A 26,188-nucleotide genomic window follows, 5' to 3' on the forward strand; every position below is an offset into this window, starting at 1 on the left:
CCCTATCCCCAATATTTGCTAGTTAAGATGTAATGTTATCAAAATGTTTTTACCTCAAGTACTAGCCAGAGCTGTCCTCCCACATATTGATCTGCTTTGTAAAACATCCCATAAAATCTAACAACATTAGGATGATTGGGAAGAAACCGCAAAATATTATATTCTGCTTCAATTTCTTCATCTACATCCTAAATAAAAAAACACAAACATAGAGAACATATATACACAGTAAGTTCATAGGAAAGAAAAACAACATCTCACAGATAAAAAGAACTATTTTTTATTTAGTTTGCACATTTAAATGGTTTTACTTTAATGCAGGTGAAAGTACTCACGCAACGCTGTAAATTTAATCCACACCAAATCATGCCACTTCTGCTTTTTTTACATACAGAAATGTGAACTGTGTAAAGCAAGCAGTTGCTCTTCAAGGATTGCAAGGATAAGCATAATATACTTAACCAGAAGAGAAAAAATTATACTTAACTTTGCTCAGTTGTCTAAATAAGAAATTTTCATGCATATTATTTTCTAACCTGTTTTTAAACATGCATATTTTAAATGTGTAAGCTAACTGTAAAAATATGAACCTTTGATTCAGTCTTTTTTCTATGGTCATCAGACAGGACCCAAACAGAGAACAATTTCACAAAACCTCAAAGGAGACCTCAATAGAAACAAAGACATTCTTATGAGGAAAAGACATACACTGGAAACAATTAGACAAACCAAAACCCATGAAATAAGCACATGTTACTAAATATTTGTTAATGAAAGACAATTACATAATACTGTTTAATATCAGCACACAGGCCACCACTCAGAACAGTACCTAGGCACTGAATCTTTCCTTGTTTCTGCACAGACTGACTATTAGAAAATAAGCTCTTACATGCATTTTCTTCTTTTTTTTTTTGTTTTTGCATTTTGCTAAAAAGGATATAATCTTATTTATTACCTTCGTCATATTTATACAAGAAAACACCAAGAAGAATTTCAGTTGTGATAGATGACAGAAGCATAACTTTTTTTAGTAAGTATTTTAGCTCAGCTGTCATGATTAAACTCCAGCTTGATCCAACCTGAGCAGCTGTCAATTAAATCTTCCATTGAATACAAGGGCCTTGGTTCCCAAGGGAAGCTAGGCATTTAATACTCACTAAAACTGGAGCTGGCACAGAACCACCTCTGAGAATTTGGGCTGTGCTTCTGGTTTTATCTTAACTATTGCCTCACAGTATTACCCACTTCTAAAAGATAACTATAAAATATCCTAAAGTTCACAGTACTTCTGTGATGAGAAACATAATTGTTTTAAGGAGTACACACGATAAAATAAGAACATTAAGTTTAACAACATCTTGTATTTTCCCTGCTATAGCAGCCCCCTAAGAGGAATGCCTCTGTGCCTTCTTATCATTTCCATGCTCCAAGCAGAGACACCTAAATTTGTACCAGAAGAATAACATAAACCGAAAAAAGAAACTAGGTAAATGCTGTCTTCAAATAACATACAAGATGATGAAATTTTAAGTTGCAGCTTTCAGGTGCTGGTACCAAACTCCTTCTGTCAATGCATTTTGCAAAATTACTCCCTTCAGGACGCTTTTGATATCTTACACATTTGATTTACCTTTCAACTTTGTTTGAGAATTCTTTTATATTAACAATGAAGGTACAGTTTAGTATTTTTTACTTACACTGATAGGATCCAGAATCTTTACTGCTGCCAGACTCCCATCTTTCTTACTGGCGACCTTATAGACTTTACCATAAGTGCCTTTTCCAATGGTCTCTATAATTTCCCAGATATCTGAGGGATCAGCTAATGATTCTAGTCCAATCATACTGGAATTATATTGAAACAATCCATACAATGGCTTCCTGGAAAACAAAGCAGACACACATACAGTGGGAAGCCCTAAATAACTTTGTACTAAAGAAGGCATGTGAAATCAAATATTATCCTAATTTGAGAAAAAATACAGACAGAATCATAACTGATTGTGATACAGACAGAAAGGTAAGATCACTAAATGAAGAAATGGAAGAAAACTCTGAAGACCTCTTTACTTACTTTGCTGTATGTATTATTTGCTTCAAACATTGCCCCATACACTGCATCATTCTGAACAAATTTTAACAAGTTCTGACAAAATCTGATCCTTCCCTCTACTGCATGCTCTTTTAATGGACATTTTACACAATTGGTTTAACATGGCTCATGATGCATGGCCCTATTTCTCATGCATTAAAAAGCCATGTCATACTTATATTTTTGTCTAATGCCCCCTAGATAATTGCCAGACAGGCATTCAGCAGGTGTAACACTTCATATCTGCCATATCTACAACAGGGCTACATATAACTAGTTTAATAGAAGTTAAGAATGGGCTGGCTGTTATCATCAAACACAAATTAATTTTATAATAGGCAACAGGTACACCACCAGGGTGACATTCAACACTGGAGATGTTCTCAACAACTGCACTTGCCTCTAGCTCTATATTTCAGTCAGCTGAAATTATGGTCAGATACACTGGCTGACTACACCTCCACCTTCATGAAATCTCCTGGTCAGGGGAGTTGTTTCCCCAAACACTCCTGAGTGATGTATGGATCACTGCAGCCTATGCTAAAGGCTCTTTCCCACCCTTGAAATTACACAGATAGCAAGTTCTGGTGATTAGGAAAATGCCAATACCATTTTAGGATTTCATTTCAACTAGTGAGAACCTAGATCTTGTCCCTGAACTGGAATTAGAGAAAGGAAGGATGAAGTTTGAGATTAATTAAACCTTCTTGTATAATTCATCATTAGGGAAGCTGACTGGTTCATGGTTTCTCTAAGAAAAAATATTATTTGCCCATTTGTTGGCTGTCATTTGGTAGACCACTTCAGCTATCTGTACATTTAACTAGGAGATGTAAAGTCTGAGATCCATGAACAAGCCGAAGCAGAAAAAATAAGAAAATGATCTTGACAAAAGCAATTGAAGACTGACTGCAAAAGCTCTTGATTTTTGGAGATGGATCAACTAGCACCTCAAAAATACACTTCAATTTTAAGGTTTGAGCCATTTCTTTCTAAGAATGTCTGATATCTGCAAACCTGCTTGAAGTAATTTTAAAAACTTGCTGTCCTATTTACCTCTTCACTATTTCCAGCATCAATGACAACTATTTGGCATGAGCAATTTAGTCAGAAAGAAACAGAAGCCAGGCTGGGGAAACTGATAAAACAATAAGGAATGAAGTAGCAGCTCTTCAATCTAATTAAAGAAATAATTGTGCTTTCTGTTCATGATAGAGAAGAAAGTAACCTGTATGCAAATTCACATGCAATGCAGGTCTGTATAGCAATATGCAAAATGGAAGCATATATGTAAACTCATTTGCATGCTTTGTTCCTTTCCAGAAAATATTTTAAAATTCATTTAGATCCTAAGACAAAATGTTTACATGTTGTTAAAGTAATTTACCATATAACAGGCACAAAACATGGCTGTTGCCAAAGTCAGGTTAGAAGTATACTGTTTTTTTAAACAATGGCAGGCACATTTAGAAAAAAACTCTATTTCCCTCCTTGGTTAAAACTGTAGTTGTACCAAAGATGGTGCCAAATACTATAGCAAATTGCTTTGGTCTCGACCAAAAAAATGCAAAGGAAGAAAAAGAAGAGAAGGGTGAGGGGAAAAAAAAAAAAAGTAAGCTAGAATCAATGTCATTTATCTGGGGTTGTGGGTCAATAATGTAAGTTATTAGGACAGTTCCTCACTACCTGGATCCAATATAGCACATCACAAGCAAATAACAATATTCTGAACACATACAGTTAGCACCTCAACAGAGAAGCAGGTCAGGTGAAAAATTTCTCTGAAATCAGTGAACAGACTGTACTACATGCATTGAAGACTGCAGCCACATGATAGCTCCCGATAAGCCAACCTTAAGAGCAAGGTTTGCTTGCAGGGTCGGGTGTGGTGTTGAATACAAACATAAATTGGAACAGTTGCATCTCAGATTAAAAAAAAAAAAAAACCAAAAACCAAAACCCAAACCCCAAACAGATTGAACATCTGTGATTTTAATGCTTTGGGAGAAATGCTACAGACGTTCCTGTGCAAAGAAACAGAGAAGAATAGACTGCAAACAGCTTTGATGCAACCTTACAAAAAAAAAAACCCAACTAAAACAACCAAAAAAAACCACCCAAAACCCACTGATATTTATTTCACTGTCCCTATAACAACTTCCCTATCACACAAATTGTCCAGAAAATGATGCATGGCACTCATTGTACCAATGTAATATTTATTACGATGCCTCCTTCCAAGCAGCTGTTGTGGATAAATAGGCTTTTCCCGAAAACAAACCAAAACAATCTAGTGTCATTGCCTGCTTTTGTTCTGATTAATAATTAATCCTTTGGTATCTCCAAATTTACAAAATACATTAACATTTCTTTATACCAGAAGACAATGTTCACAGAATAAAATCTAACACAAAATTTTTACAGATGGAGTCCTGGTGGAGGACTGAAGAAAAATTTTAGTGAGTGAGCACTTCTATGCATTGTGATAACAAGGCAGCATTTACAGGCAGCATTCCATTACATGAAATCAGATTTGCCATACATACCATAAACATCTTCAGCTTAAACTAAAACAGCCTCTTCTTGAATTCAAGCAGTACATATCCAAATGAGGTTCTACATCTGCCATCAGTGAAAGTGGCCATTGCACACAACATAGTAACTCTTATGACATTCCCATGATAGATGTAGATGGTTTACATCACAAAAGAGCAAAAGAACAGTATCTATTATGGACACTACTTCTAATAGCTATTATCTTCAATATTGTAAAATCTGGATTTTTTTTTTAAGAAAACTCACAAAGTCATAGAACCATAGACTGGTTTGGGTTGGAAGGGACATTCAAGATCATCTAGTTCCAACCCCCTGCCATGGGCAGGGACACCTTCCACTAGCCCAGGTTGCTCAAAGCCCCATCCAACCTGGCCTTGAACACTGCCAGGGAGGGGGCAGCCACAGCTGCTCTGGGCAACCTCTGCCAGTGTCTCACCACCCTCACAGTAAAGAATTTCTTCCTTATATCTCATCTAAATCTACTCTCTTTTAGTTTAAAACCATTACCCCTCATCATATCACTACACTTCCTGATAGAGAGTCCCTCCCCACCTTTCCTGTAGTCCCCTTTAAGTAACAGAAGGATGCTCCAAGGTCTTCCTGGAGCCTTCTCTTCTCCAGGCTGAATGCCCCCAACTCTCTCAGCCTGTCCTCACAGGGGAGGTGCTCCAGCCTCTGATCATCTTCATGTCCTTCCTCTGGACCCACTCAAGCAGGTCCATGTCCTTCTTATGTTGGGGGCCCCAGAGCTCCAGGTGGGGTCTCACGAGAGTGGAGTAGAAGGGGAGAATCCTCTCCCTCGACCTGCTGGCCACACATCTCTTGATGCAGCCCAGGATGTGACTGGCTTTCTGGACTGTGGGTGCACACTGCTGGCTCATAGTCAGTTTTCCATCTGCTTTTACTCCCGAAGTCCTTCTCTGCAGAGCTGCTCTCAATCCACATAAACATTAAAGGAAAAAGCTGAAGTTGTAAAATGAATGTGTACTTTTTTTTTCCCCATTTCCTGATTTTCTGAGCTTCAGAAAACAAAATGCCCTTTTTTTTTAAAACAAGGGCTGTCATTTCCTTTTTATTTCTACAGTGAAAAGTTACATACGAATGCAACCACTTTTACAACAACCCCATATTCAGAAGAAGCACTAAAATGCTGAAGCTGAAATTTCTTTAGGAAGAAACTTCTCCTTTCATTCCCCCCACATCAGGCCTCACATGTCTTTGGGCTTTGAAATGATGTACAAAGAGTGGCTTCTAGCTGTGAAAAACTTAGCAATGCCTTCCCCAGAGGGAGCCTTAACCTATTAGAGCACCTACTGATTGCAAGTATTTCATGATTTCTGCCACCAGCTGGAGGAGGTTTCTCAGTGGTTAAATCTGTTCCATGCAGGCAAGCAAAATAGCCCACACCAGATGCTGAAAAATTACACTTTGGCAATTAACTCTACTGGATAGGGAACATCTTACACAAAGCTATTTGGGACTCCACACACTTACGCTATTTGTGGAATGACTACATGCTATCAATAAGCCCACAGCACTCTTCCAAACCCTGTTTTGCATACTTGGGAAGAGACAGAACACAAAGCAAAAGTAAGGACAACTTGATGATTTTGGTCAAACTGCTCTCGACCTAAATATGGTCAAACAGCATGATTTATTTTTTAAAGCAGAGATAGTATGTTAACTTAAAATAAATCTTGTAAAAGTTGACCAACCAAGACAAAGAATAGGGTAAGACAAAAATTATTAACAGGCTTCAGTCATTGACAGCGTTTTTTTCATTTACCCGTAAAAAGAGATATTTACCATCATTAAAGTAAATATCATGAGTTTCTTCACAGAATCATCTAGGTTGGAAAAGACCTTGAAGATCACCTAGTCCAGCCATTAACCTAACAATGACAGTTCTCAACTACACCATATCCCTAAGTGCTATGTCAACCCGACTCTTAAACACTTCCAGGGATGGGGACTCCACCATCTCCCTGGGCAGCCCATTCCAACACCTAACAACCCGTTCAGTAAAGAAATACTTCCTAATATCCAGTCTAAACCTTCCCCTCTGGCCCAATTTGAGGCCATTACCTCTTGTTCTATCTCTTGGTACTTGGTTAAAGAGACTCATCCCCAGCTCTCTGCAGCCTGCTTTCAGGTAGCTGTAGAGGGTGATGAGGTCTCCCCTCAGCCTCCTCTTCTCCAGACTAAACACCCCCAGTTCCCTCAGCCACTCTTGTATGACCTGTGCTCCAGACCCTGCACCAGCTTTGTTGCCCTTCTCTGGACACGCTCGAGTCATTCAATGTCCTTTTTGTAGTGAGGGGCCCAAAACTGAACACAGGAATCGAGGTGCAGCCTCAGCAGTGCCAAGTACAGGGATAAGATCCCTTCCCTGTCCCTGCTGGCCACTCTATTGCTGACACAAGCCAGGATGCCATTGGCCTTCTTGGCCACCTGGGCTAAGAATTCTTCATATCACTTTGTTCTGGTTTTGGCAGGGATAATTTTCTTCCTAGTAGCTGGTACGTTGCTGTGTTTTGGATTGAGTGTGAGAATAATGTTGATAACACGCTGATGTTTTAGTTGTTGATTTTTCTATTTTGAAAACCTTTAATAATCAGAACAAATTAAGTCAGACCAAGCATGACAGACTAACTTAGATTGCAGTCAGGTAAATGTGAAAAATAACATTTATCTACATTTTAAAAAAAATATTTCGCTGTAAGTTCAACATTAGAATCCGTGATTGAGTATTATAACCTCTTAACAGTATCCCTAAGACAGACTAGATTATTGTTTGATATAAAATATAACATATTATAAAAGAAATATGGGTTATGGACATAAATAATTTTTCCCTCTGTGAACTAGCCTTCCAATTGTATTCTATGGCTCTGAACAGCCTCAGAATAGCCATATGGAAAAGTATGTGGTGTCCTAGAAGTTCTACTGTGATCTTCACCTGTGTTGTGAAGATAAAACAAAAAAACAAACCCTATATAAAGTATCTACATGAAGATTTTTTTTTTGTTATAATTACTCCTGGAATAAAATCAGCGACTTTTTATATAAAATTTATTATCACAGCTTGCTTTGAAATTTCAGGGACAAGAGGGACTCATAAGCAAGAAAAACAGTGCCAGAAATAGCTTTACAATTACTGTTCTATTTTCAGTGCTGCCTTGCTCAACTTCTATACAACAGTGATCTGCCTACTGCCTTCCAGCACGCACCCTTTTCTAGCTCACAGTAAAATGGGACATCTGTAGAGGTTCTGAAATTATTAAGAGCCTCACTCCAGCCTGGTGCTTTCTAATAGTCATGGTATACAGTACTAGACAGTTTTGAATTCTAATATCACTGGTAGGGACATAATAGCAACACCAGTCAATGCTAGTGAATCAAAATTTACCATACTGTTTCCACATGAAGAATTCATGCACAGGGCTAATTTTTGCAATGTTCTATTTGTCTAGCCCTTCTTGTCTCTCTTGTGAAACAGCTGGCTTACACTTCTGGTATCTACACATACTGTGGAACAATAAGAATGTCATATTCAAAATGCAGGTATTTCACTATTTGTAGGCAGTTCAATTTTGATTCCATACTAAATGAATAACTCACAGAAGAATTCAGTAGGTGAAGTTGACTTAGCTATGGCTTCACCCAGCCATGACAGCCCCAATTCTGCTGGCTAGTAATGGTCACACCCAGACAGCTACCTAAGAAGCAATTGTTAGAGGAATTAATGAACCACCAAAAGGCACCAGAAAATCAATAGTCAGAACAGCTTCCTTGCTAGTCTCCTCTTGCTGTTTCTCACTGCTAGGTTAAAACAAAGAGAATGTCAATATTTTCAAATAAAGCATACAAAGTAATCCATCAACACACCATCCTATAACTGTTCTCAACTGGTCTCGGAAAGAGAGACTGCAGAATGTGATGTGCATAGTTCTTTCTAGGATAAAGGTCAGTGATGGAAGGAGGTGAAGGAGAAGGATAAAAGTATGTTCAAAAGCTGTTACTGATGCTATACAATTTACAAACAAAAAGCAGCATACTTTAACTGATCACATCTTTTCATTAGACCGACATAAGGGAAAAATAGGACAATCAGGAATAGAACTGCTATTATTTATACAGTAGAACCCTGAGAACACTGCTGCTAAATTCAGTTTACAGAATTGTGAATTGATTATACAGTGAGTATAATCTGTTGATTATACAAACCATGAAACTGTGGGTATTCAAAACAGAGATGTAAAGGATGTAACTGGGAAACATGTTCTGCCCTTCCATGTACTTTGACATAAAGCTTTTTAACTTTTTACTAGTTGTGCTTACCTACACTCTCTATCTCTACATAAAGTCCTTTAAATGCAGGAGTATCTTTGTTACTTTCTTTCCTTCTGTTTCCTTTATATGGATGGACTAGATAATCTAAGCTTTTAGATTTGTAATATCAGCCACAGGGCCAGAATAGAGTGATAAGCAGTGGCAATGGATTGTGTTTGGACACTAGTTCTGAGGAAAGCATTGTGAACATTTAGTTTCTTGTCTTGTCTATGCTTCTAGTTCATCACAGCATGAAACACAACCCCATTCCTAAGATCAACCACAACAAAGTCCCCACAAAAAAGCTACTAATGTCATGGCAGAGAAATGTAGGTGTCATCTCCTTCTCTAGAAATAAAGAGAAAAAAACAACTTGATTTTTTGAACACTAGTCAAATGAAAATTTCACACAATCACACCAAAATCAGTTCTGAACCACAAGCATTTATAAGATTATAAACTTAATTCAAATTCTTCGATCAAATGTTTGAGTCTAAACCAGAAATCTCTCAATTGATATCCTGGAATATGCATGGTAGGAAAGACGTATGTGCCTAGACCAGACAATCCAGTTGCGTGTTTCCATTTAGATTCATTGCATCATAACCTGTTGCATTATGAATTTTTTATAAGTGAACTCTTATTGCACCCTTATATTTATGAGTAAAGCATTAACCTTTGTCCAATGACTGATCATTTCTGTATTGTTCATAAATCAAACAGAAAAGCAGACTACTCTGGGTAAGCAAATTTCATAAACAAAGAGATCTAGGATGCATTTTGGCAAATGTGAAGTACAGCTTGGCCCCTGACCAGCTACCCTGCAAATCTAATGCTGCTCTTATCAGGTATGCATTTTCAGCCTTTCCTGAAGACCCATGTCAGATCAGGATGCACTGCTAACTCTCTTGCTGGGTCACAAAGTTATTTTACTCCAGAACTATTTAGCACCTCATCCTGTGACTCCCAAGCAAGCGCCACAACAGTCTTCCTAAACTTCTATCTACCACTGAGTCCAGGTAATACTACTGGCATCTTGGGTCCTTCATAATTGCATCTCCCTCAAATATCAAGTGTCTCCTGCTTCCCAGTAATTCATTCTGAAGTTGCTTCTTTCTTACAACAGACTCATGGCTTTGTGACATCTGCTGTCTCCAACAGTCATATCAGTTTGCTTCACCTGCAAGCCATTTTTTAGTTGAATGGGACTTGCAGACATTGTAGTACTAGCCTTAAAGAGATCTGCTTAGCATGAACAGAAAGGGGCCCTGAACTTTAAGTTAAATTAAACACTGCCTCAATCTACTGCATGACCAAGAACAGAACAAGCAACCAATAGGGTTTTCTAGAGTAGGAAGGTCTTAAAGATGAGGGTGAAGTCAAGCCACTCCATCTTTTTTAATAAAAATGATCACTAGTACTTCAGAAAGTTTCTCAGTGCTTTGATTCTTCTATCTAATCTTCACTGATGTCAGTGGTATTATATTAGTAATCAAATTTCTTTCTGTTAGAATCATTCAATCCCACTCATTTTCATAGAATTTCATAGATACACCATGCTTTATTCTGGTCTACCATAGCTGAACTTCTCTAAATCAATATGCACAAAAGCTGAAATGTAGCTAAAGTGAAAAGATTTGTAAACAGTAATTCACAAAACTAAGAAAGCCACAAAGCAGCTTGTTTCATGAACAGTGAAACGAATGAATTTGATACATCTGTATCTTTTTAATTTCCTACCATCACAAAGAATTATGATTTTTTATTTCCTCTGATACCACAAAAGGACCTCTGCTATGTTTAAGGTGGAATTGTTAGCACATGGATGAAACAACCAAAGCAGAATGTATCAAGGACAAAATTCAACCTGTATCCCACTCATGGCAGATACTGCTTACAGTTCATTCCTCTAGCCTGACACAGATTTTTATGAAAACTGTGGAAACATATTTATTTAGAGGATTTCTAATTTTCCGTCAAATCTGGATCCAATGTGCTGTGAGAAAGGATTTTCTCACAAAACTTCAAAAGACTTTCACTAAGGTTCAACATAAATATCCTAAAATCAGTGTTGACACTGGAAGTTAAGCAAAAAAATAGCTAAGTCAAGGCATATAAAGACTGCATAATCCTCCGAGATGACTAGTAAAGCAAACTTGCACTTCTCACTAACGTGCAAGAAATATATTTTTATCGTGTCTTCCCAAAACTAACAAAATGTATTATTAATTGAAAAATTACACTTCTGAGGTTTCTGGCTGGTACTGTGTATTTAAGAAAACCTATAATGGAAGCTAGGACCAACAGTAAAAATTGTATTCAGTGATGAAAGACTGAATGCTTTGCTGAGATTCAAATGATTGCAAAAAATCGCTTCCTGCACATGGTACACCAAGTATTTTTGCAGAGTTGTCTTATCCTGTGAGGTAAAGGGTACTAACATAAAAATCAACAGAAACTTCTAGTGAAGTTTTGAGTACTACTGAAAATAAAGCCCCTGTTCATTCATGAGCAACTATAATACATTTCATCTGTTTGATTGCTAACTAATCAGTTCCATATATACATCTCCAAGGACCAAATGTGGAATAAAATTGATAACAGTTCATAACGATAATAGTTCATAATTATTATATGATAAATCTAACAATGAAAACCAGAAAGACAAAAAAAAAAAAATATTAAGCAGAAATGAATATCCAAGACCAGATCCAAATATCTGAAAGCCAGGTAGGATCAACAATTCAAACAGCAAGTTCTGATCAGTGGCATCTCTACTGCAAAAATGCTATTTATATTAGTCATCTAAATAGAATTCCAAAAAGCAAAATACATTAAAGCAGTTACAAATGACTAACAGCTAACACATCAATTTCACCTCAGGCTGGGAACTCGGCACTAAAATGAAGTTTATCATCCCATGAGCCCATTCAGTTATAAACTGCAGGTGGCAAATCAAGTGACTACAAGCTACAGTCCCCATGTGTGAAAAATCAATATCTGAGAAGGTTTTCTCTGCCTCTTTTGGCAGCAATTTAACAGGGCAAACAAAATTAATGTGTTAATGTTAAAATGGAAGGGTGAAGGGCTACAACAGAATGATAACCCTTAGACCAAAACCAGGCTCTTCACTGTAGTCTAATCAGAAAAGCTTGATATGCTTTGTGTACCGATGAGGAAAAAGAAATCTAAGACAGATGTAGGATAAACCTGGGAAGAAAACAACAGCAAACTTACGTTAGCGACCTATTTTCTGTAACCAGCTTATCTGATATTGGATTTTTGTCCTGCTAAGGATATCAGAATTCTTCAGGACTAAGATATCTTCCTCACAGGGACTGCTTGTATCGGCCAGTGCTGCACAAACCTGTGTGCTCTGTGTATTGGTTCCCATGCCCAGTACTAGACAGACAATGCAGTGCATGTTAGCTTAAGATGCTGTCATAGACGGTACAGATAAACCGGTTCAATCTTAGCAGCTTTGCTTCATTAATACTAAAGATCATTGTGACACTAATTGATCCTGAGCCTGATCTATTTATCAAGTCTTTTACATGCAGGAGCTGAAGAATTACGCCACTTAGTCATTCACAGAGAGTGAGCAACAACTGCTTAATTTTTTGAAGGGATCTGCCTATTGTTTCACAATATACCTTAATTGTATAATGTAATCAATCATAATTCATCACTATAGTTCTCCATCATTACTTTTACAGCAGTTTTATTCTAATGAGGATTTTAAATGAGAACACTCTCTTTTATCCATAAGAAAAACAATAATAAACTGTTAACCATGATACAAAGAACATCTCAGTGCTGACAATGACTCTTGCTTAAGATGAAGTATTTTCATCAGTGAGCTAGTTGTTATGCATTACCAGCATGTGTGCAGTAGCCTAGCGTGACACCAATTTGCATAATTTCTCTTCTCTAACAGGCTTCAAAAATAATAATAGGCATATGAGATAAAATCCATTAATTTTAAACTTCCTTCAGTAGCTATCTTCATGGAGCAGTTATCAAAAGAACCTTTAAAGAATTAAGTTTAATAAATTATAAATGTATTATTCGGGTTATGCTATCTGGGCCTATATCCATCTAAGCTGAGTTCACTAACAAAGACCAAGGCAAAACCACAAGCAATTGGCTTGACATCTTCCCAGCTGAAAAGACTGACAAAAAGTGGCCGAACAATGTCAATGTCCACTGCTGCTCACAGTTAATTATAGAGCTTGAAAATCAGTTAGGGATTTTGGGGTACAGATAGGTGAAAGAAAAGGACAGAGTGGTAACATAGAAACTGCTCAGAGCTGTTATACCTGTATACATTATTTAATAATGTTGCAATCTATAGAGAGGAACAAAAACAACTTTTGTTTTTGCTGATCTGAACCCAGGAAAGACCTTACTGTTTATTATTATTTAAGGCAAGCAGAAAGATTAATGTGTTAGCAAACTCTGATGGGAAGCTAGTTCCAGGGGGTGGGGGGGTGGGCAGGGCGAGAAGTGAAAATAGCTTTCCAGAGTAAAATATAATAACTGATGGACCTTTTCTTCATGACTTGCATTTATATATTCTGACTTGCAAAGCAAACAACATTGCTGCAGATTCTCTCAGATATTCATTCAGTTAAAAGCCTGACTTTAACTTCCAAGTGTAATTTAGAGCTTGGTATGCTTTACTATACATTCTGATATATGGTCATCAGTAAGAAAGATCTCATTTGTCTTTGTTGCACAAGGGAAGATGCCTGAAAGTCTACACAATTTACATATAGGCCTGCTGTACAGGCGCATACAAAAATGCATTTCCGATGTACTCAGCTATCCCATTGAAGGAAAAGGTACAAGCATCCCAGGAGAAACAACAGATGCCAATATGGACACAAGCAAAAATTCTCAGAGCTTGCTCCTGCCAGGTGTTTCTCACTGAGAAGCACTAATCAATTTCAATTCCTACTGATTCAGGGGATTTGAGGAGCTTAACACCTCCAGAAGCTGTGATCTTGAACAGAGAACAATTTAGTAAAAACAACAACAAAAAATAATCATCCATGAACTTTCAGAATAGAATTAAAACTGAGAATAAAGTAATAAACTGGCCTCTTTTCCCAGATTAACTCTTGGGCTGCTGTAGATGCTTCTGTAGAAAATTAAGAGAATGCCTGAACTTAATGCACAAATAGAAAACGTGACATGTAATGATGTTGTGCCATGTACAGTAACTATTGACAAGGAATAACCAGCCTTTAGCAGTTCATTAGCAGATGTTCAGTTTTCTTTTAGGTATTGTTCAGTTTATGGAACTCTGTGTTTGATACTGTGGGCTTTCAGAACTTGAAAGAGGAAAACATTTTTTGATACCTTTCAACAAATAAAAAAAAAAAAATAGAGAGAATAGATAATATACATGTATGTTACCACAAGCAGAACTGAACTGAGAAATCAGTTAAGTATTTCACCACAAAAGTAAGTAAATTAGATTGTACACACAATATGAAGCAGGATCTGAAGCACTATGTTTGCATCAAATTTTTAACAATACTTTAACCTACAGACATTATGTTCTATCACGTCATACAGCAATCGGTCATTTTTTTCTCAGTGAGGATACTCTCTGCAAATAACCCCAGCTCCCACCTCTCTGTTTAAGCTGAGAGTACCTACTAAAAAAAGCAAAGTTTGAAGCAGAATAAAAGCTCAAACATTAACTGGATCACTCATATCATGTGACATAGTGTAAGGATTTCACTGACCTATTTTAGGGTTGTCCTTTTATTAGATAGCATTATAAGGACAGTTTACACTTCAAATAGAATCCTAGGATTTAGGAGAACTCAAGAGATACTCTTCAGTGTAACTCACTTCCTGTACCTTCAGAAATCATATTTTATACATGCTTCAGGTTCTCAGTTTACTAACTGGATGAACTAGTACCTTTCAATTAGTAATACCTTGTACTGATAGGTGTCTCCTAGACAGGCATCCCAAGCTACATCTCTAAACATTACAGAAATATTCTGCTGCAATAGCCCTCACAGAAATCTCATCAGCTGTCCCCAGGTAACAGTGCAGAGGCATCCCTGTGGACTGCTAGCTTTATAAGTGTCCCTTGAAGCTCAGAGCACATGCATTTTGGCTTCTTTTATCAGACACATGACTTTGTGGACCAGCTCAGCCAGCCACAGAGATATGCTGGCACCCTGTTCTTCAGCGCCTTGAAATCGTCTCTCAGAGCTCCACAAGAAGTGTATTTTTAAAGACATGTGTGAGGTATAACAGATATATACACAGACTTAAGAGGGTTTCTGAAAACCTCTTTTCTTTAGCTGTTACAAGGAACATAAGCAAACAGTCAAAACAATAAACATCTTGTTTTAGGACTTCATTGGCTCAGTTTCCTGACATCTCAAACTCTTTCAGCTAACTCACCATAACCAGGAGTCCTCAATCTCTTTTTTCAAGCTTGTGCCATTTACTCTGAAACACCGTTGCTCTCTTCTCCTGATATCTGCAGCAAGCACCCTTTTCCTGGAAAGAGAGGCTGATTTTCCTTTAAAATGGCTGATAAGAATCCCTTTTCTTTAATCTTCTGACTTTCCTTGTTGGGCTGGTTCCTCTTCAAACCCACTATGTGACCAAAACCTCCCACTGAAGTCTAGCCTCCCTGTTTAAGTTTAAAGCTTGATAACTGGTTGTCACACAGAGTATTCAATCCTTTATTTAATGTCCCTCACTCATCAAAATTTATTTTTTACTCTTTATTAGCTTTTAGCAGGTGCAAAGTTTGTTTCAACCAATCTAGAGAAGCAGAAGTACAACCGACAAGGCAAATACACCCCCATTCAAAATGGTGCTTGTGGTCTGATAGACTTACACACAGAAACTTCCCAACATCAAAGAGAAATCATATGCTGCATATAGATTCCCTAAATTGTCCCAACTGTCAACATACTTATATTATCTGCACATTTCTCTAAATAGACTTTCTCACATCACTCCTATTCACACAATGGAAGGTTTGTTACTCAGAACAGCAGCTTGCACCGAAAAGATACTCACTTTAGGGTGTTCCAACAAAACCAATATATTGTGCTGCTTTTTTGGAAATTGCCATATCTGATTTATATCCTTGTGGTATCAATTGTACAAAGGTAATTTTCTATAATGAATTATTTATTTCCTGTTGTAATCAGATATCTGAGATAGTCATAAATATTTATATGTCCAGTTAATTCATTAATGAAAACTGAACTAATTCTAAAAATGGGATGTTATCTCAGAGACATGCTGACCTAACAGTCTGCTCAACCTTTACATTAGTGAAGGCAACCACCATATGGAAAGCAACTAACAGGAGCTGGAAGAAACCTGATCTTGAAAGCATTATATAGGAATAGGCTAAGGTATTGGTACAGAAGAATTTTGTGCATATCCTAGAAACATCTCACTTTTCCCTCTCTAATTTCCCAATTTGTAAAATTTGCAATAATGTCCTCTACCCTTATACTCCTTTGCAATCCTTGGGCTTCTCACTAGCATTCCAGAGAGATTTCCTCTTCAGCAATGGAAATACCTCTTCTTCAGCACTGAGTTATTGGCTTGTGCTCTGGCCTGCACAGCTCCACTATCCTTTACAGCCTCTAAGAAATGCTTTGGGCTGCTGGCTGCCTGAGAGTAGTTCAGCAGCATCTATGGATTGCATGAGCCTATAGGCACAAATTCCTTTAAGTTAGCTGGCTGTACTGGTATCATCCCTCCCAGGGATGATACATTTATGTATTTATTATGTATTTATTTATTATGTTGACCAAACCAGGTCAACATACATGACTAATAAAAGAATTTATTTACTACATCCACAATAGACAATGCAGTTTAACAAAGTTTATAAAGTCACAAGAGAATGGAAATTAAAAGAAACAAGTCTACATCCATCTAGACTCAGATCAGCCCTTAAAAGTCTTCTTATGTAATAAACTCACAGTTCTTTTTCAGCTCATATCCCCCTCACAGAAGGGAATCCTACTTTGGCAATCATTTTTGCTTTATGAACCATCCCCATCTCTAAGGTAATTCACCTTTGTCTGCTTCCCTAAAACACAAGCTACTAGTAATTTATCTAAGAAGAGAGTAATCTGTTCCTCCATCAAACTATTACTTGCCACCTTCTGGAGAGGCTGATGGCTTTAGGCCTTATGTGAAGATTCTCACCTACCCCCTAACACACTTTAGTGATTATTCACATTTGGCTCAACTTTTCACAATCTATTAGTCCAATGTGAAGCATAACATTAGCTGGAAAATGGTCAAAGCTCAGAAACAAAGTCTCTCTATGTGTTATCGTCTAGGTTTTTATATATTTCTTGTGCTGTAAATTAACAACCATACTTTAAGCACACACATAAATGGGATCAAGGCACATGTCTCATGTAACCGAGTCTTTTAATAGAGGCTGCATATGATAATAACCAATGTTGCTGGAGTTAGATACTGGTTTAGCATCCAATCCCATTTTTGAGAGATGCTGAAACAAAGTATTTCCAAGGTAAGACTACAGATCCCTTGACTAGTTCAGTCCAGAACACACAGGAAACACTGCTCTCATGAGACTGGAAGCAGAGGTACTACAGCAAACACTAGAAAATAATGTTACAGACTATGAACACTGGTTTTCTCTCATCACTACTGAGAAAGGTCAGCCAGAAAAAGGCCACAAAGTACAAAGACTGGTGATTTTGAAACTGCAAATTCATATATCTTGGTTTCTAGGGGGAAAAAAATACCCATCTGACAAGGACAGGTTAGAGAAAGCCATGGTCTGCTGAACTTGATCTCTGAACAGTAACTCTCTCTTTTAAGGACCTCAGACCTATAATGATTTCAGAAAAGATTCACTGGCCTTCTGGGCTCCAGGGACAAAAAAGGAGGTGGAAAAATGAGGAGTTGTAAACCATGGTTCATTCTGTATCTTCAGCTACTGGATGACAATGAAGAAGGAAGAAAAAATTTGAGATGCAGTCAGATTCTGAAGCAGTTGATGTGTTTGCTAATTCAGATGTATAAAGAAAATACAGTGCAATGTCAAAAAAACCCAAAGGGATATGGTACTCCATGTAAAAATGAAATCCGTTAGAGGTTTGATTTTTGCTGTGCATACAAAGAAAACACTTTAAAAATATGGCTGTCAAAAGATGAAGAGACAATCATGCAAGTTAGTTTATGAGTCAAGTAAGTCCCTGATGAAAGATCTTATCATGATCACTCAAAAGGAAACTACTACAGAATTAATCCTTGACAAGGCAATTAGATTGTGTCAGCAACTGAAGTCATCCATGCCAGAATGACTCATGAGTGGGCTCTACTCTGACATAACAAAGGTGTTTCGGAATCCAAAATATTAGGAGAAAACAGACCTGCAGCAGACAGGTATGTGAGCTCTGACTCAAGCAAGACCAGCATGTAAAACTGCTTATCAGCTGCAACAATCAGCACAGAATAAAGCCCAGCACATGAGAGAGACATAAACAACAAAGTGGATTATCCAGTTTTGCAAAAGTTCGCAATGTCAGGGCATCTGTTTCTCTTGGGAGCTGTGTGTAATCTGTGGCCATCACCCTTGGTCCCTGTCTGAGCTATCCTACAGCCATGCCTCTGCCTGAGCATGTAACCCCATTCATCCAGGCTCAAACCCTAACCTGTGGACTTCATCTCCTAGCCAGACCTCGAGTCTGCCTTGTTGCTACAGACTCGCCTGGCAGTCACCGGACTGACCCTGGCTGCCATCCCTGGGCCTGGCCCCCTCGCCCTGCTGGAGTCCTGCCAGGATGTCCCTGCTTGGTACAGCCATGGCCCCTACTGCCTTGCTGGAACCCATGGCTCCCAGCTCACCTGCCCTCACAGGGCAGCCCAGTCCTCACTGCAGAATGCCTACTGCCACTTTACCCAAGTCTTTTTTCAGGCTAGCCTCTCTCAGAACATGCAAAAATTGCCCATTTTCCAAGCCAAAGAGTACCAAGACCTACAGATGTCCAGATCCTTGAGTGCATATCAAGAGGCAAAACCAGTGAGATCCAATGGCCCTATTAACAGATAAGCCAGATATATTTTTCTCACAGTCACGATTTTCACATCCTTAAAGGAAGACAGATGAAGATGTGCATACTACAGTATTGCCTGCTAATAACCATTGGGGTTCGTATCTCATGCTAGATACTGTTTACATAGAAAACATTAATTGAAATCAAAAGGAGTGTGGTGTGGAACTTGTAAGGCAAATATTTTAAAGTAAACAAACTCTTCTCTGTCTTTTTTTTTTTTTTCTTCCTCCACACAGAATAAGCAAGCATTTGAAGCCATAAGGACACACCGTTCTTAACTGAGTAATTATTAAGACAACCAATGTTTAATTACACAAAATCTCATACTGTAAAGCAGAACCTTATTTCAGGACCCACTCTTAAAATAATAATCCCTCACAAAACCTATTTTCAAATGTAATAGTTTTCTTCCTTCTATTAAATAAACAGCTCTTGCAAAATTTTGGCAATTTAGTATATATTGTTTAACAAAATTAGTCTTTGCCACAGATTATAAAATTATTCTGATTTGCAAATCTCTGGAGTTCATGAAAGCATAAGACTAGGATTGAACTGTAACACAGTACTCTTCTGGCTGATGAAATATTCATACTCATTTGTCATCAAGACTTTAATAAGGAGGAATATAGCCTTTTCACTTTTGTTCAGTAAAGAACTGGCAAAGACCTTTCCTTCATTTAATTCTGAATATTAGAGTAAATGCCTCCTGAAACACTCTTAATAATTTCCCTTTCCTATACAACACAGTACAAGGAGATATTTAAAATTTACTTAGAAATATTACTCCATATTTCAGGTAGAGAAATAAGGTTTATACATTTGCACCATCCAAAGTTTACAGAAGTTTTCATCATTAAAACTTCATGCTACTACTATGTTTTCTGCATCTCTCCAAACATACCATTGCTAAGATGCAAAAAAATCAGATTAAATAAAGACAGAAAGCTACACCATAGGTCACTTTACAACTATTAAAACCAAACTATAATAAATTTCTCATAGTGGTAGTACAATGTTCATGACATTCCTTACAAGAAATAGTCCCAGCAGTCACAATTCTAGCAACTTCTTTTTATGAAGATATTGGTGTAACTTTGTGGCAGCATTCCATGCACTGTTTCCTGATACACAGACAGAAGTGTAACTGTATGTAGTTTTTCCATTAATTTTCTGACCCGTACTTAATTATTTGGCTTAGAACAAGCAGAGTATGTATCTGTAACTGACTGCATTCAGAACAGACAGGAAAGCATGACAAAAAAGCTAAATACTTACAAGAAAAAATAAAACTTGCTCTCCAACCCACTTCAAGCATGTGGGTAATGGGGGACATATTCAACAACACACCAATGAACATGGTCTCTCTTATGAAAGATCGTGAGCACAGAGACAGTAGCCAATTGGATGATGAAAAGAAAGAGGAAGGTGAAAGCCCCAGCAATGGTATGTTACTGCAAACGCTTGCTAGTGCATGGGGGAAGGAAGACAGCAATAAATCTGTTTCAGAAGAGAAATATAGCATGACTTTTTACAGATCTAGAGACACACTTGTGTGCAGTCAATTCTTTTCCTCTGTGCCTCCGAGGGACTACAGTAATTAAGGGAAACACCTTCTTCAGAGCTCCACCAAGTAAAAAAATAATTTATTGAGCCCTTGCAGCACTGGGGTACTGATTGCTGGATACGTCTCCAGCTACTTCGGCAGGTCCCACTCTACTGCCAGCCTCCTGACTTTCAAAGACCTCATTTGTGGTCCTCGTGTTGTTTTGCCGTGCAGTGCTGATTACTGGCTGTCAGACCCAGGGGGTTTCCAGTTTCACTCTGGTTTAAGATTATACTAGCAGTTTCTTGCCTCATATACTTGTTATCAGAGTTTCTGTCATTGCTCCCTGAGGAGCTGTTTGTAGTCCTTCCTTCACAAGTGGTTAATATTCCCTGTATTCTCTTTCAGTCAACTCATGGTAAACTGCAAATAAGAATCAAACAGAAACTCGGCTGCAATATCCGAGTCTGTGCAATCCCTGAGCTTGTGCATGCATGTGCTGTCAGCAGTATGTACAGATTAACCAGATGACAGAGTGAGTTGATAGTGCCAATCAAAAGAGAAACTCGGATTAACTATCTCCAGAGAACTCTCTGAAAACTGGAACCTACTAGTATTTGGCAGCTACAGCCACCCCCATGACTTCCCACTTCAGGAACACTTGCCAGGAATCAGGAGGAACAACTGCCGCATGTGGAGGCAAATATGAGGAAAACTTAAGATAGCTGTACCAAGAATCACACCTTGTGGAAGCAGTAGCATTGCAGCCTTCTTGTCCACACTGTAGCCCTGAGGGCTAAACCACTGTTTTTCCCATTTTGATTCTTGTGAAGCTAATCAGTTTGTAAAAGATGTGCCCCTGGACACACAGACTTTTACATGTGGAAGGATCACTCTAATTTATGAAGGGGGGAGCAGGTCTCCACAAAAGGACATTATCTGATTTAACAAGTACTCTAAATCTCATTCTTAGCTATTCCTTGTACATGTCGCACCCCCAGTCTTTCAGCCTATCACAAAGAGCACTTGCCTTCCAGCTCAGAGATTGGATGAATTTTCTGTTCCAAATGCCTTTTCACAGACTGGTCAAAAGAAGGTGTTCATTTCACAGCAGCCACTTCGCTGCTATGAGGGAGTGTGAAAGCAAGCACATTTTCTCAGCAGTGCTGCTGAACTCTGTGAAGCTCTCAGCTGAGCAACCCTATGCCATCACAAATCACCACGCCGCCACCTTTTGTGCAGCTATTAAACCAGCTAGTTTCTCTGTATTACAACATATACTTTATGACAGTCAGTTGTGATAATCTTTCACTCTTGAAACTGGAAAGAGGCCAAACTACCACTACTGAGAAGCAACTTAGCCTACTTACATGAGTCACTGGCATACTCCTTCAGTTTATTGTTAGCTGACTTCTGCAGACCCTCCAAACCTTCTGCCAGCATATAAATTGCTTCCATTCCCTGGACCTATAAAAGGAACACCAATAAGGGAGCTGCACTAATATCACCTTCCTATTTATTATCTGTTGCTAAACTGATGTCACTTTCTTTGACTCACACCAGTCCTTCCTCTACATTTGGTGACAAATTATTTCAATAGAGCAATCAGTTTAGTTTTATAATTGTTTTTCACTGAGACAGTGATCTTGCCACAAAACATGAGGCATCATTACCAGACATATATTATAAACAAATTCCATACCTTTCAGCATATTGAAAATGTTTGTTACAAAAGAATTTAAGACCCACAGCTGAAAAAATAACCTTTTAGATAAATTAATGGGTGATTTTTCCCTATAAACACAACTGCAAATAATTTTTAACACTTCTCCAAAAGTACAAAAGATAGGTGATTTTTAAACACCCTGTAATTTTTTGAAGATAAACTCTTCTTTTTTAAATTCATTTTTAATCACAGGAAATTTTTTGAATCATGTTCCATATCTACCATATTTATCTCATCTCAATCTTTCCTGCCTTGCTTCTCAGAGCCATTCAATGCTCCATCTGCTACAGATGCTCATACTGCAAGTGACATTTATGTGAGGTTTGTTTCCTCAGAAGAAAATGTATCAGAAAGGTAGTCTGACAGGTCTTTATATCCACTTCACAGGCTACACACAAAGTGTAAAGATCATCCATGTAACTATTGACAGAAACGATGAGAGAACAAGTGAAGACAACAAGATGTGCTCCAAACATGCCCTCTTCTTACAAGTGAGATAGAATTAATCACATTTATTATTCAGTCCTCCAGTAAGTTTAAAATACAGGGCTAAAGACTACAAAGATACATGAAAACTGCCATCCCACTCTACACTTTTTTACTACTCCTCCTGCTTAATGCATTCAGTATAAGTTTATTCCTCATATATCCAGGAAAACTGCTAGCAACAGCAATACTACTTTCAATATCAGAAATGGAGTTCTTAATATTTTTATCTTTTCCTTTCAGAACAGGTTTTATATCAATTCTTTAGAGCAAATGCAACCATGTGACAAATAGCTCAGTGACAGGTTGTTTGGACATGCTACAGACATGACAGGGTTATCCTGCAGCAGAGGTGAAGTAACTGGATACTGGTTACATAGGTGGTATCCAGACTGCCTAGCTGACAAAATTAGAGATTGGGAAGCTGAAGGAGAACAGCTTCTGCTCTGCCTATACCTCCAGGTTTTGCTGGCTAATCTCAAAGTTAATGTATTAAAAAGTATGAAATAACTGGCACAGGGAACTTTCCAATAAGTTCTCCTTTTTCTAACTCAAAGGGCAACTATACTGGAGAACTGTAAAAATGGTTTTTAAAACAAATGCCTCAATAAGATGACAGATGCTGCAAAATCTGGGGTGAGCTGCTGAGTATTTGAAAGCAAACCGCTTTTTACCAGCCAGTCTTGGTGTGTTCAGTGGACTGACCCTCAGGCCTTCTTAACCCTTAACAGGGCAACCCTTTCTCTGGAAATCATTGCACCACATGAAGCTACTTCTCTATTTCTGTTTTCTGTTCATGGTAATTCTTACTTTATGTTAAAATTTACTGCTGATCAGACAATTTTGTATACATTTACTCAGGGAAAAAAAGGAGAGATCCTTAAGAAAGAAGTGTTTCTAAAACCTCTATCCCTGCTTGTCTTTCAGGTCCAGTTAACTACAGCTCCCTTCTATCCTTCAGTTCATGCTAGGCTGGATAATAGAAAAGAGTAGAAGTAGAGAGACTATCGAAGAGACAAGAGCTGGCAACAGTACTGGTCAACAAAGAATAGCAGAACAAATTATTCTTATAGCTGAACTATCGTAAACCATTTCTCTCTTTCTCAGACATTTGCTACGATGACGATAGAAGCAGCAGAGAACAATGAATCAGAAAACTCCCCACCTGGCAGAGTTTAGTAAAATTCTGCTTGCACAGGGAAATATTTATGAAACAATGGATGGAATTTTTATTTTTCCAAGTAGTAGTCAGACATAAATACAAGGTCCACCTTGGGATCAGCATCATTATTCTAGTTCTATGCCTACCCAGAAAATTAAAAAGAGCAGAGACAGCACTCTCTCAGTTTTAAAAGCAGCACTTCCTGTTTCAGATTTCAATAACAGGAAGAAAATTTTCCCTAAATATTCCCACATTTTCCATTATCATCCACAAAAAAAGCGTCAGAGATACCTCTACCTTCTTATACCTAAATAAGAGCCCAGTATATTTTTGCACACAACACACCATTTCCACACAAATCTCAAATCTTTATTTAGTGTCAGCCTTGCAGCTGGACTCAAGCAGCCCATGGTAAAACAAATGCCCTCTCCCTTTGCAGGATACCTCCCCCACTGCAGGACATTATAAAGCCTTTACCAAAGCATTTACAGTGTGCTGCTTATTAGCAACATACTCCTAAGCAATTGTTCTGAAAAAAACTTCTATCTCATGAAAGCCGTAGATAAAAAAACCAGCACACCTGGAATGAGGAGATGCGGGACTGCAGTCAGCAAGCTCTGAGGCTTGCACACCTGGGTCCACAAAGAAAGAGGAAAGACTGGGAAGGCAGCAAAGATAAGGCACAAAAATTGCAGACCTACGAGTTCAGTACAGCTGCCATGGAACTGTGTCAAGGACAGAGTAGAGGGTTTACTTGGTGCTATGGCAATCTGATACACATGGGCCTTAGAGTAGGGATCACTGCAATACTCCAAGATCCTCCACCTAGTCCCCCAAATGTTTATATATTTGCAAGTCACAAAGCATTTTGGAGAGGAAACTGAGGCATATAGTACAAATCACTGTGCATTCTACTGATACATCTATCTTGCAAAGGCAGCTTTGTCAAGGACATAGGCATCTGCTGGCTAATAGGAGTCAAATCTTTTATACACATGGATAACTGCGTATCTCTGCAAAAATGTGCTAATCTAACTATATTTTGTCTTGCAAGAGTGAAGATCACCTTAGCGCGACAGCGCCAACTGTCTTGTCATTAGCTCCATTATCACAACAACATAAAAAGAACTACTCTTGTTACTGCACACATGCATAAGAACCCCATGCAATAACTTTTTTTTTTTTCATGTTAAAGAGCTAACATTTAGATATGTAAATCCTTACTTGGAAAATGTGTCAGATACAGTATTAATATTCTCAGTGAACTACTTTTTCTTTTTAAAATTTTTGATAACAAAATCCCCGGGTTTTGTTTCACTATAGGTTGACATTGATGGTGCCATGAATCCTGATGAGAAAGAGAGCTACCACTTTATTTTTTTGGCAAAGAACTGAAGCAGGAAAAAGTATACCATGAGTCAATTCTTCAGACAGGAGTTATAATGAAAGCAGTACAGGATGCACTCTTCACAATCCATTCTTTCTTATAGTATCAAGGTTGTAAAAGCTTATTCCTCATCCAATACTACAGGCACTACCCATCATCAAAACCATCAACACTACAAACTTGTAACTCAAGACTAGCAGCTTTTAAGTTATGATTTATAACAATCACCTGAAGGAAGGAAGGAAGCTAACAGGTAAGGCCTATAGAAACTAAGCACTGTATTTTCTTTCAGAGATGAGGCTGAAGATCCCTAATAAATGTAATGAAGAATTTTAGCAGTCACAGAGATCTGTATTTTATCATGCCATGCACCCACCACTCAGTTCAAAAGCCTCTCTCTAGTAAGTAGCAACAGTAGAAAACATAAGTGGCTGAACAAGCCCACAATCACAGGGGCAGTTGTACCCTGTTCAGGAATGTTCACGAATGGAATTAACACTTCTGGTGCAACCTGAGTCAAATACAGCTGTATTGCTACAAATGCATGAAGGCCACCTTGAGAAGCAACAACAGTCAGTGACTGTTACTTTTAAGTATATGTTCTCAGTGAGTAGCTTTCACAAAGTTCTTGGTGTTATGTTGAAATCAGGAGTCAGCTATTTTGCCTAGCTTTATAGCTTTAATTTCATTACTTGAGAAACAAAAAAGTTTAACAAATACAGTTGCAAGCAGAGCAACACTTCACAGATAGCAGCTGACCATCTGTAAGGTAATTATGATGTTAGCAGAATGACACAAGGA

At 38.0% G+C, this 26,188-nt stretch overlaps 1 protein-coding gene across 13 annotated transcripts in view; it reads right to left on the reverse strand.

Moving 5' to 3' along the window:
- Positions 1-26,188, reverse strand: part of MYO3B (myosin IIIB) — a 211,238-nt gene that overhangs the window by 179,056 nt on the left and 5,994 nt on the right. For 11 of the 13 annotated variants that reach the window (XM_026852307.1, XM_026852319.1, XM_026852312.1 and 8 more), the window contains 2 exons: positions 1,701-1,884; positions 54-188 (listed from right to left, as the gene is read on the reverse strand). In XM_026852307.1, the coding sequence (XP_026708108.1) occupies positions 54-188; positions 1,701-1,884 (319 nt within the window). Of the gene's footprint in view, positions 1-53; positions 189-1,700; positions 1,885-8,060; positions 8,123-21,996; positions 22,014-26,188 lie in introns of those variants that run through there. The other 2 variants (XM_026852313.1, XM_026852317.1) reach the window with 2 other exon arrangements.

The sequence above is a fragment of the Athene cunicularia genome (assembly GCF_003259725.1).
Source record: "Athene cunicularia isolate RWA chromosome 7 unlocalized genomic scaffold, athCun1 chr7_part1, whole genome shotgun sequence".
Classification (NCBI taxonomy): Eukaryota; Metazoa; Chordata; class Aves; order Strigiformes; family Strigidae; genus Athene; species Athene cunicularia.